This window comes from Trachypithecus francoisi, unplaced genomic scaffold (genome assembly GCF_009764315.1).
Source record: "Trachypithecus francoisi isolate TF-2019V2 unplaced genomic scaffold, Tfra_2.0 Lachesis_group17, whole genome shotgun sequence".
Classification (NCBI taxonomy): domain Eukaryota; kingdom Metazoa; phylum Chordata; class Mammalia; order Primates; family Cercopithecidae; genus Trachypithecus; species Trachypithecus francoisi.
The window spans coordinates 75,829,493-75,842,312 of NW_022681462.1; the positions used below are offsets into that span (position 1 = coordinate 75,829,493).

The following is a 12,820-nucleotide window of genomic DNA, read 5'->3' on the forward strand; positions in this document are numbered from 1 at the left end:
AGGAGAATCACTTGAACCCAGGAGGCAGTGGTTGCAGTGAGCCGAGATCATGCCACTGCACTCCAGCCTGGGTGACAGAGTGAGACTCTGTCTCAAAAAAAAAAAAAAAAAAAACAGTAATATACCTAGGAATTCTACATTGTCTCTAACAAATATGTAAGATTAACTTAAAATTAAACATCTTCGGAAAATCTTTTACCTGTCGGTCTGTAGTTTCCAAGTTCGAGTATGCTGAGCAGCATCACCATGGTGTTGCTGATGCAAATGTTGAGGGTGCCTCCTTTGCTGCTGTTCTTGTTGAACTTCTACCCAACATGGAGGAACAGTCGCTGAAAACCTTGGAGTCAAAGTCTCAAAGCGGGTTAGCTCCACTAAAGATGTCAAGATTTCGAGGGTGAATGGCTGGTCCACCAATAAATCAACTCCTTAAAATTAGTGAGAGTAGTATTTGAAATAGGTGTTAAAGAAAAAAAAAAAAAAAGAAGACAATGAAGTTTTAATTCATGGTTATGTTTTCTATTGCAACACTTGCCAAATATTCTGAAAGTTAATAAAGTGGACTCAGGTATCTACATATAACTAAGATAACTAACTCTGACTAAATAATAGCAAAGAACAAAATTCTAACTTAAATATTTAAAATTAGAGACAATACTCACTACTGAAGAAACCCAAACCCGTTAGAAAAGGTCTTATTGAACTTTAGCCCTAATAAGGACGGCAAGAAAAGTAGTGGTACTAAAGTGCAAGCCAATGTACATCAGACCAAAATTCACTTTTAGACCCTGTTTTTTACAAAATAAATGCTAGACATCAGCAAGTACATAACATATGCCCTTTTATAATGAATAAAAAATTAAAAGTCAAAAGCTATATGGTAAATAAATACTTACAAACTGAAAAATTAAATTGTGAAAAAAATTTCTATTTCTGTGGCAGTTAAGAAAATCTTGTGTACATGCTAGTATTATAAAAGTAATAATGTGCTTCATACTGATTAGGTTTCTTTACAAATGCTATACATGTATTCATATCAGTGAAATGTGTAACATTAAAAAATGCTGAGAAGCTGTTATTCCCATTTTAAAAAATTAATGAAATACTAAAATATAAAATCTGGTAGGTTTCGAATATTTTCACAATGAAAAAAATGATGGCAAGTTCTATAAAATTATTACAAGTTTAATTCAAATTACATCTTTTTCTCAAAGTCTAGACCCTTTTAAATCTGATTAGTTTGTAAAAATTAACAGCATGTCAATCTCCTTTCTTTACATTATTTCTTCATTACAAAATTCATCTTTCCTCTACTAAAAAGTAGTTTTCTGTACTTTATATAAAAATTTTTCTCCATTCAACCAATAACCTATAAAATATGAGAATATTCAGTATTTTAGCTTTTTATACCAAGTTGTATACTTAACCAAGACATCTTGGTTAATTCAAGTAACTGGAGATTGAGAAGCAGACTACAATGATTTCATAAAAGTCTACAAGGCAAATAATGATTTTTCAGCAGGGAGTAACATGCTAGCAAAACTTCTTTTGAAAAAGCTCTGGAGGGCAATGTGGGACAAGGATGGGGGGAAAAAGGCAAAAACAACAAACAAATATAAACAAATCTATCTGGAGATTCAGGATGGGACAACATATGTGTGAATATACCACCTAAATATATACTCAGTGACAGCATTTTTTCAGCTTTTCAATTCCAGTAGTAATATTAATAAATGAGCCAGTCTACTAATTTTATACTTACTTAATGAATTCTCTTTTATATGATTTTTCCCTCCTCTAATTAGACTAAAAGCTCATTAACGGCTGAAATGTTTGTTTTACCCTCTTAGATGACTTCACAAATATTGAGTAACATACCACACAGGTTGAGAATCACTCCTTACTTTAATATGTTTACATCTTCCAACAACTAGAAAAAAGACAAATAATACCTAATCATTTTTTTAATCATTTAAAAATTTGATATCACACCTGAAATGCCGGGACTTGAAGGATTTGATAAAGGCTTGGAACCTTCTGAAGATGGTTCTATTCCTTTAGAAAGAGATCCATCCACTAGTATATCAGCTTCATCAATATCATCACAGGTTCCTCCAATTTGGAGAAAATGAAGCTCACCACCTACAGTGCAGCAAATTTCATAGATACATGAAAAATGAGTAAACATTCAAATATTCAAATGTAACACTATTTAGGAAACAATTTAATGTCACTTCATAGGCAGATAAGGAAAGCTACCAATGTGATGTGTTTCCGAGAGTTTAGAAATTTAATTGCCAAGGAATTACAAATTGAAACCAAATTTTTAGGAAGAAAATGATAAATACATAAACATACATGAGGCCGGGCGCGGTGGCTCAAGCCTGTAATCCCAGCACTTTGGGAGGCCGAGACGGGCGGATCATGAGGTCAGGAGATCGAGACCATCCTGGCCAACACAATGAAACCCCGTCTCTACTAAAAATACAAAAAAAAAACTAGCCGAGCGACGTGGCGGGCGCCTGTAGTCCCAGCTACTTGGGAGGCTGAGGCAGGAGAATGGCGTGAACCCGGGAGGTGGAGCTTGCAGTGAGCTGAGATCTGGCCACTGCACTCCAGCCCAGGCGACAGAGCAAGACTCCGTCTCAAAAAAAAAAAAAAAAAATACATGAAAGCAGGTATTTATCTAGTACTTACTTTTATAAGACAGTATTTTAAGTGCTTTAATTAATTCATTTACTCTTTACCAAAAACCCATGCGGTAGAACTATTACTGTGGCTATTTTACAGATGAGGCACTAGCTATACTGGAATCCACAGCCAAATCTCTTAATCTCAACAGTAACAAAACTTGACAAATACTCTTATTTTTTAAAGCATTCACAATGAAATGAAGGCAACTAAAATTTCTAGTTTAAAATCTCTGTCACAGGAAAAAAAACTGACAGCAAATTTAGCATTAATTAAGACAAGAAAATTAACGGGTAATAGTATATTCTAACATTCTAATTTGGAGATTCACTTCCAGCAAGGCAGAAGAAGGAAGATGATAAATCCCCTTCCTGAAAGGCAACTATAAAGCTAGACAAAACTGTAATTTAACGAGGGTGAGGTAAGCAGGGAAAAGCAGTAGATTCATTGCTATCTCCAGATGGGACTTGATTGATGGAGAGTTTCCAGTTTAAAGTGGTGATTTTAATGGGAAACAAACAAGGTCTGCTACTTGAGGTCACAATTCTGTCTGGGGCAAACAAAGCACTAGAAACACCAGGGATTTAACACGGAATTACATGTAGTGAGAGAAGCACAGGAGGCCTGGTAAACGCTCCACAAATCCCACCTTGAGCAGAGGCTGTGCACATGTCCAGCAAAGACAAGAGGGAGCCCAAGCCATTACTACATCCTCAGTCAACTAAGCCTCCATGCCTATGCAAAAGAGACCTGAGAGAGCACAACAGAAAATAAAAGCCAGGGCACACTTGAGCACAGCCTTACTGGCTAAAGGTATTTGGATACTACAACCTATCAATCTTTGGCTGAATACTAAGCTATGCTGCCACAGAAGAAACAAAGTAAGAAACAAGTCTTACAAATTAAAACTAGGCAGAATAAACGACAGAAATCAGCAGCTGCACAATACAAAAGAGATTTCACAGATTCAGCCAGATGAATTACAAAACAAAGCAATAACCACCTGGCAAAAGGTAGGGAGATCCAAATCTAGATTTCTATAGTGTTGTCTTAAATGTCCAGTAAGTAAATAAAATATTACAAGACATGCAAAGAAAGAGGGACCCACATTCAACATGTAAAACACACACGCGTGCACCTTTAAATGCCTTCTCAGGCTTCAGATTTAGCAAAGACTTCGAGGATTCTATTGTAAACATTTTTATAGAATAAGAGGAAGTCAGGGGTATAGAGAATTACAGGAAATAATGGTATAAACGACTCAACAAAAAAAAAATTTTAAAAAAAAGGCTGGGAGCAGTGGCTCACACCTGTAATTCCAGCACTTTGGGAGACCGAGGCAGGCAGATCACCAGAGGTCAGGAGTTCGATACCAGCCTGGCCAACATGGTGAAACCCTGTCTCTACTAAAATTACAAAAATTAGCCGGGCATGGTGGCAGGCGCCTATAATCCCCTGAGCTACTCAGGAGGCTAAGACAGGAAAATCACTTGAACCCACGAGGTGGAGCTTGCAGTGAGCCGAGATCGCGCCACTGCACTCCAGCATGGGCGACAACAGCAAGACTTCGTCTCAAAAAAATAAAATTAAATTAAACAAAAATTAAAAGAAGCGTGGAGATCTATGGGACAGATAAAATATTAAGAACATACATGTAATGGGAATTCCATGAAGAAGAGAATTCCACTTGAAAAAATAATGGGCAAAAACTTACCAAATCCAATAGAAAACCACAAATTTACTCAAGTTTAATGACCCTCAAATAGGATAAACAAAGAAATAACACACATATATATAAGCTCTTGAGCGTCAAAGGCAAAGGGAAGATCATGAAGACAGCAAGACAAAAACTACTCATCAGACATGAAAACAACAACACAAATTAATAGATCACTTATGAGAAACAATGGAGACCAGAAGCAATGGAATGACATTTAAAGTACAGAGAGAAACTGTCAACAGATTCTCTAGGTAGCATTAATCCTCAAAAATGAATGTGAAATGAAGACATTTCCAGAAAAACAAAGACTGAGAGAACTTTATGCTAGCAACCTGCCTTATGGTAAGTAACAAAGAAAGCCCCTTAAGAAGAAGGAAAGCAACATCAAATTCACTGGAAAAAATAAAGAACAGAAATGGTAAGTAGGCAAATACAATAAATAAATGTTTTTCTCATTTCTTTGCCAACTTTTAAAAAAGATAATGGTTGTATAAAATAATTATAACATGTTTTGTTGGTTTTGTAGTTTTTTTTTTTTTTTTTTAGACAGAGTCTTGCTCTGTTGCCCAGGCTAGAGTGTGATGGCGTGATCTTGGTTCACTGCAACCTCCGCCTCCCGGGTTCCAGTGATTCTCCCTGCCTCAGCCTCCTGAGTAGTTGGGATTACAGGCGCCCACCACACCTGGCTAATTTTTGTATTTTTAATAGAGACGAGATTTTGCCATGTTGGCCAGGCTGGTCTTGAACTCCTGAGCTCAGGTGATCTGCCCACCTTGGCCTCCCAAAGTGCTGGGATTACAGGCATGAGCCACCGCACCCAGCCATTTTGTTGGGTTTATAACATACTTAAATGTAATGTATGGGGTGGGGGGAGATAAGAGCAAAGTTCCTACATATTTTACGAGAATAAAGTATTATTCTGAAGTAGACTGCATTATTAAAGCACCAAAATATAACTCAAAAAAAAAAAAAAAAAGCAGTATCAGAAAAAGAAACCAGAATCAACATGAGGACCAATGACTTCATGCCAAATGGCAGAGTAGGAAGCTCTAGGGATCAGTCCCTCCACCAAAGCAACCACTGAACTAGAAAGTGTGATTGGAATCAAGTATTTCAGAACTATGGGACCAAACAGGATATTTACAGAGAGACTGATCTCTGGTAAGACAGTGGCCTACATGAACCAGCTACCATCCCCCCCCATCCTCAGCCCTGACACAGCTGTGGGGAAAAGTGGCATATGTGCTGGAAGCAGCTGGCTGGTGCCATGGCGGACAGGAGGGATCTCTTCTTCCCAAAATTGTGCGTTTTGGTTGGTCTAGCAGTTACCTAAGGGACCGGAATAGACTCCTGCCTGGGTTTCACCCTTCTGAGACTGCAGCTGCTTCTCCAAGCAGCAGCCACCAGAAGATTTAAGGGGAAAAAGCCGAAACAGGATCTACAGTAAGATTTAAAGAGACAGAACTCTTTTTTGGAAGGGTAAGAGTGGGGAGAGGGTTCTACAGCTTTTGTACAAACAGTTTGAAAATGTCACAAATGGATGGCTGCAGCTGGAAACAAGCAAAAACTCCGAGTGAGAGAATAAGATTTCTAGAGGTACCACATTACAATACTCAGAAGGTGAAGGTTTTGACTACAATAAAAAATTACAAAGCACTCAAAGAAACAGCAAAGTACGGCCCATTTACAGGAGGAAAAACAAAAAGAATTATCAGAAACCATACCTGAGAAAGCCCAGATATTGGAATTACTAGTCAAAAACATTAAATGAATTCTCTTTATATAGTCAATTAGCTAAAGGGAACAATGGACAAAAACTAAAGAAAAACAGGAAAATGATATATGAACATAAGATTATCAACAAAAAGTAAAACTGGACTTTTTCAAAATGCCAATGTTTTGTGCGTCAAAGGACACTATCAAAAAAGTAAAAAGACAACCCACAGAACGTGAGAAAGTACTTGCAAATCATATCTACTAAGATATGAATTCTGAATTTCTAAAAAAGTTCCTGGCCGGACGCGGTGGCTCAAGCCTGTAATCCCAGCACTTTGGGAGGCAGAGACAGGCGGATCACGAGGTCAGGACATCGAGACCATCCTGGCTAACCCGGTGAAACCCCATCTCTACTAAAAAAAAAAAAAATACAAAAACACTAGCCGGGCGAGGTGGCGGCGCCTGTAGTCCCAGCTACTCGGGAGGCTGAGGCAGGAGAATGGCGGGAGCCCGGGAGGCGGAGCTTGCAGTGAACCGAGATCTGGCCACTGCACTCCAGCCCGGGTGACAGAGTGAGACTCCGTCTCAAAAAAAAAAAAGTTCCTACAACACAACCAAAAAAAAAAAAAAAAAAACCAAACAATTCAAAAGTGGACAAAAACATGAACAGACATTTCTACATGTATCACAGAAATACAAACGACCAACAAACATATGAAGAAATGCTCAACATCATTATTCATTAGGAAAATGCAAACCAAAACCACAACAGATACCACTTCACAACCACTAGGGTGACTATTACCAAAAAGACCAAAAATAACAAATGTTGGCCAGAGTGTAGAAAAATTGGGACCCTTTCAAACTGCTTGTGGAAATGTAAAATGGTGCAGACTCTGTGGAAAATAACTCGGTGATTCCCAAAAGGTTAAACAAGCCAGACGCAGTGGCTCACATCTATAATCCCAGCACTTTGAGAGGCCAAGGTGGGAGGATCACCTGAGGTCAGGAGTTGGAGACCAGCCTCGTCAACATGGCGAAATACCATCTCTACTAAAAATACAAAAAGTAGCTGGGCGTGGTGGTGCATTCCTGTAATCCCAGCTACTTGGGAGGCTGAGGCGTAAAATTTACTTGAACTGGGGAGGCAAAGGTTGCAGTGAGCCGAAGTCGCATCACTGTACTCCAGCCTGGGCAACAAGAGTGAAACTCCATCTCCAAAAAAAAAAAAAGGTTGAACACAGAATTACCATATGACCCAGCAATTCCACTCCTAGGTATATACCCAGAACAACTGAAAACAGGGACTCAAATATTTGTACACCAATGTTTATAGGGGCATTATTCACAATAGCCAAAACGCGGAAACAACCCAAATATTGAGTTACAATAGTCACCCCTTACAGTAGTCACAGTTCCAAGACCTTGCAGTGATGACTGAAACTGTGGATCGTATCAAACCCTATATATATATATATATATTCATATATTTACACATATGATTAATTTATAAATTAGGCACAGGAAGAGATGAACAGTAACAAAATAGAACAATGATAGCAATATGCTGTCCACAATTTCACAAATAGAAGATTTGTTCTTATCAGAAATCTTAGAAACTTGCACATAAAATTTTTTTCTTTCCTTTTTAAGTCAAAAATGTTCACCTTTTCAACGTAAAGAAAAAACTTCAAAACGGCTTCACTTTGACATATCCAATAGCCAGCATCACTATTCTGGAGCTTTAGGGCCATTATTAAGTAAAATGGTTACCTGAACACAAGCACTGCGATACCAGTGACAGACAATCTGATAAGCAAGACAGCTACTAAGTGACTAACAGACAGGTAGTGTATACAGCATGGAGACACTGGACAAAATGATTTCTGTCCTGGGTGGGACAAGAAGAGATTTTATTACACTACTCAGAAGAGTGAGTAATTTAATAATTATCAATTGTTGATTTCTGAAATTTTCCATTTAATATTTCCAGACCATAGCTGAGCACAGATAAATGAAATCACAGATAAGGGGCAGGGGTTGAGGGGGGTGGAGGGGCCCTACTGTAATGGAATATTATTTGGCATAAGAAGGAACAAAGATGTGATACATACCACATGGGAGAACACTAAAAATATGCTGAGTGAAAGAAATCAGACACAAAAGGACAAATATATGATTCCACTTATATGAGGTATCTACAATAGGCAAAGTCATACAGAAGTAGAATTGAGGTTACCAGCTGCTGAGGGTAGAATGAATGGGAAGTTACTGCTTAATGGTTAGAGTTTTTGTTTAGGATGATGGGAAAGTTCTGCAAATCAGTACTGGTGGTTATACAATATTGTGAATGTATTATAGCCGCTATATTATATGCTGTAAAATAGTTAAAACAGTAAACTTCATTACATATATTTAACACATTTTAAAAAGAAAAAAAAAAATTATAACCCATGACCCAACAATTCTACTCTTAAGAACTGAGAGCCTCAGGCCAGGCACAGTGGGTCACGCCTGTAATCCCATCACTTTGGGAGACTAAGGCAGGCAGAGCACTTGAGGTCAGGAGTTCGAGACCAGCCTGGCCAATATGGGGAAACCCCGTCTGTTTTGTAAAAATACAAAAATTAGCCAGGTGCCTGTAATCCCAGCTAACCTTGGGAGGCTGAGGCAGGAGAATCACTTGAACCCAGGAGATGGAGGTTGCAGTGAGTTGAGATCAGCACCACTACACTCCAGCCTTGGCAACAGAGCGAGATTGTCTCAAAAAAAAAAAAAAAAAAGAATACAAAGCCCCTTACATATGTGCACCAAGGAACTTACACAAGATGTTTATAGCAGAAAAAACAGAAATAAACACGATGTCCACTGACAGGAAAATGGATCAATTATTTGTGGGTTTTCTGCACACTGGAGTACTAAGTATAAGTGAAAATTAAATGATCTACAAGGCATGCAACAAAACAGGTAATCTTAAAACATAATGAGAGGAAAATCAAGTCCCCCCAAACTAGTTAGAGTTCGATATCATTTTTATAAAGGGCAAAACCAAGCAAAATCAATAAAATATTCACACCTGAAGCATAAAACCAGTTTTCTTTACAAAAGGAAAGACATAAAAATTATTGAGTAACAGTTATCTGCAGGAAAAGGGCAGTTTGGGAGAGGGGAGGAGGGACACATTCATAGATGCACGATATCCGTACTGCTTTAGCTCTTGGTTTGACAGTAGGTCTCTGGATGTCCCTAATAAATTAAATTATTCTTTACTAATGTTATGTAGATTTTTTTCTAAAAAAAAAAATCAACAAAGGGATTAAAATGGTGTAATAAAAATATTTATTCAACACAAAAGAATGCAGTGAAGGAGTAACAAAGGAATGTAAAAAACATTTTAAAAAATCAAAATGGCAGACATAAATGCAACCATAGCAATAATTATATTAAGCGTAAAGTCATTCCAATTTAAAAGGGTACAGGTTATCCAACTGTATAAAAAAGTAAGACCTAATTATATGCATCTAAGAGACCCACCTCAGATTCAAAATCACAAGTTAGTTGAAAGTAAAATTGTGGAAAAGATACATAATGCAAACTGTAACCATAAGAAAGCCAGAGTGATTTTATTAGTATGACACAAAATAGAGACAGAGGAATATTTCATAATGACAAAAGGGCCAACACATCAGAAAGATGTAACAATTATGAAACAGTCTAACAAAAGAGCCTAAAGACAAGTGAAGCAAAAGTAGACTTAAAAGTGAACAATTCAACAAAAACATAGTTGGGGATTTCAATACTTGCTCTCAAAATTGATAGAAGGCGGCTCGATATAAAATCAGGAAGACTTTAAAAACTCAAAAACATACACTTACACAAGTGAAATTTATACAACACTCTAACCCATGGGTGCCCAACATACATTCTTTTCAGGTGCACGTAGAACATTCTGCAGGACAGACCAGATGCTGGGTCAGGAAAAAGTCTCCATAAATTTCAAAACACTGACTTCATATAAATTATGTTCTCTGACAGCAATGGAAATAAGTTAGAGATCCAGAACAGAAAGAAATCTAGAGAAACCTCAAGTATTTGGAGGCTAAACAAAACACTTTTAAATAATCTCTGGGCCAAACAAGAAAACAAAAGGGAAATCAGAACATATTTTGATCCAAATGAGAAAAAAGGAAAAACAAAATGTATCAAAATTTAGGAAGTATCACTAAGACAGGGCTTCCAAGAATATTTATGGCTTTAAATTTCCTGTATTAGAAAAGATCTCAAACCAATAACCTAAGTTTCTACTTTAAGAAACTAAAGAAGGCCAGCGTGGTGGCTCACGCCTGTAATCCCAGCACTCTGGGAGATCCAGGCGGGCAGATCACGAGGTCAAGAGATCAATATCATCCTGGCCAATGTGGTGAAACCCTGTCTCTACTAAAAATACAAAAATTAGCTGGACGTGGTAGAGCGGGCCTGTAGTCCCAGCTACTCGGAAGGCTGAGGCAAGAGAATCACTTGAACCCGGGAGGCAGAGGTTGCAGTGAGCCAAGATCACGTCACTGCACCCCAGCCTGGCGACAGCGTGAACCTCGGTGAAAGACAGACAAGGAAGGATGGAAGGATGGATGGATGGATGGACGGACGGACGGACGGACGGACGGACAGAAGGAAGGAAGGAAGGAAGGAAGGAAGATAGACTAGAGAAGAGCAAAATAAACCCAAATCAAGCAGAAGGAAACAATAACATTAAAATGGAAATCTAGTATAAGGGAAAACAGAAAAAAAAAAAGAAACAAATGTTATTTAAATCAGAAGCTGGTCGTTTTGGAAAAAAAAAATTCAATAAAACAGATAAACCTCTAGACAGATTAATCAGGAAAAAAAGAGAACATACAAATCATCAATCAGTATCACAAATGAGAGCAGTGACATCAGTAAAGAGTCTGCAAATATTAAAAGGAATGTAGGGAGCCGGGCATAGCAGCTCACATCTGTAATTCCAGCACTTTAGGAGGTCGATGCAGGTGAATCACTTGAGGTTAGGAGTTCAAGATCAGCCTGACCAAGAGTGAAACCTCATCTCTACTAAAAATAGAAAAATTAATCAAGCATGGTGGTGTACCTGTAGTCCCAGCTACTCAGGAGGCTGAGGTTAGAGAATCACTTGAACCCAGGAGGCAGAGGTTGCGGTGAGCCGAAACTGCGCCACTGCACTCCAGCCTAGGTGACAAAGCGATACTCTGTCTCAAGATAAAAAAAAAAAAAAAGGAAATAAAATAAAAGGATTGTGGGGAATATTATTAAATTCTTTATGCTAAAACTTGATAACTTAAACACGGACAAAAAGACTATCAGAACTCACTAAAAAATTTTTAAAAACCTCAATAACTCTCTATAAACATAATTGAATTTGTATATTCAAAATCTTCCCACTTAAAACATCTCCAGGCCCAAAGAGCTTCACTGGCGAATTCTACCAGATATTTAAGGAAAAATAAGACCAATTCTACGCAAACTTTACCAAAAAATTGAAGAGAGAATACTTCCCAACTCATTGATATCAAAACCAGATAAAGATTATAAAAGGCAAAAACTAAAAAAGATTACAAGGAATATATAATATCCTTGATGAACAATATGCAAAAATTATGAACAAAATTTTAGCAAATTGCATCCAACAATATATAAGGTAATGCATTATGACCAAGTGGGTTTTATCTCAGGAACACAAAGTTGGTTTAATATCCAAAAGTCAATCAATATATTTCAACATACTGAACTAAAAAGAACAACCAAATGATCTCCGTGGATGCAAACAAGTATTTGACAAAATGTAACATTCATTCCTATTGGAAACTCTTAGCAAAGCAGGAACAGAAGACTAAAGGAATGATTTCCACAAGAAACAAGCACCAAAACAAGGATGTGACCATATAGTCCAATAATCCCAGATAGTGAGATTATTAAAGACTTTCAAAGCAATTATGGCTCAACTTCTTATTATTCTCCTTCTGAATATCAGTACAGGTATATAGACTTTATGTTGTTGGGGTCATATTTATAGTCAGTATTGTTATATTTCACAGTATGTTCCCTATTAATTGTGGCCTTTTAAAAAACTTTATTTTTTAAGCATTAATATTTTGTCAGGTATCGTAACTGCACCCTATCCTCATACTTCACTGATACATCTTAGTCTTATTTTCTCATTTAAGTCTTTCCTATTGATTTTAAATGTATTTGCACCAAGCAGAATACCAATTTATCTTTCATTTTAAACTCTACACTTTTATAAATTCATACTATATTTTATGCCTTTTACAAAATTTCATATATGCAGTGTGTATATATTCTATTCCTGAATTATCAAAGATAGCTTAACAAATCTACATTTAGTATATTATTAATCCCATATAAAATTAACTTAAAACATATGTTAACTATAGATTTATTTTTATGAAAAAACTCGATTCCCCACAAGAAAAAGAGTTTTATGTTATTTGAATATACTCAGAAGACAGGGTCACATCCATTTGATTCAGTGTGAGATGGTTTTTAAAAATCATACATGTACATACATTTTAAGACATCAACTTTTCTTTCCCCTTTGTTGTTATCTTTTCAAACGCACCTTCTTTAGTCAATCCCTGAAGAATTGGGAGATCATTTTGAAAGCAACTAACTTCTCAGGTT

General features: G+C 37.1%; 1 protein-coding gene across 12 annotated transcripts in view; it reads right to left on the reverse strand.

The window, feature by feature from the left end:
• The window catches only part of BIRC6 (baculoviral IAP repeat containing 6), a 262,265-nt gene that overhangs the window by 189,462 nt on the left and 59,983 nt on the right, over nucleotides 1–12,820 (reverse strand). For all 12 annotated transcript variants that reach the window (XR_004428401.1, XM_033176091.1, XM_033176090.1 and 9 more), the window contains exons 11-12: nucleotides 1,990–2,139; nucleotides 200–425 (exon numbers count right to left, since the gene is read on the reverse strand). Coding sequence is in view for 11 of the 12 variants with exons in the window: in XM_033176091.1 (XP_033031982.1) it covers nucleotides 200–425; nucleotides 1,990–2,139 (376 nt within the window). In the remaining variant the exon portion in view is untranslated. The remainder of the gene's footprint in view (nucleotides 1–199; nucleotides 426–1,989; nucleotides 2,140–12,820) is intronic.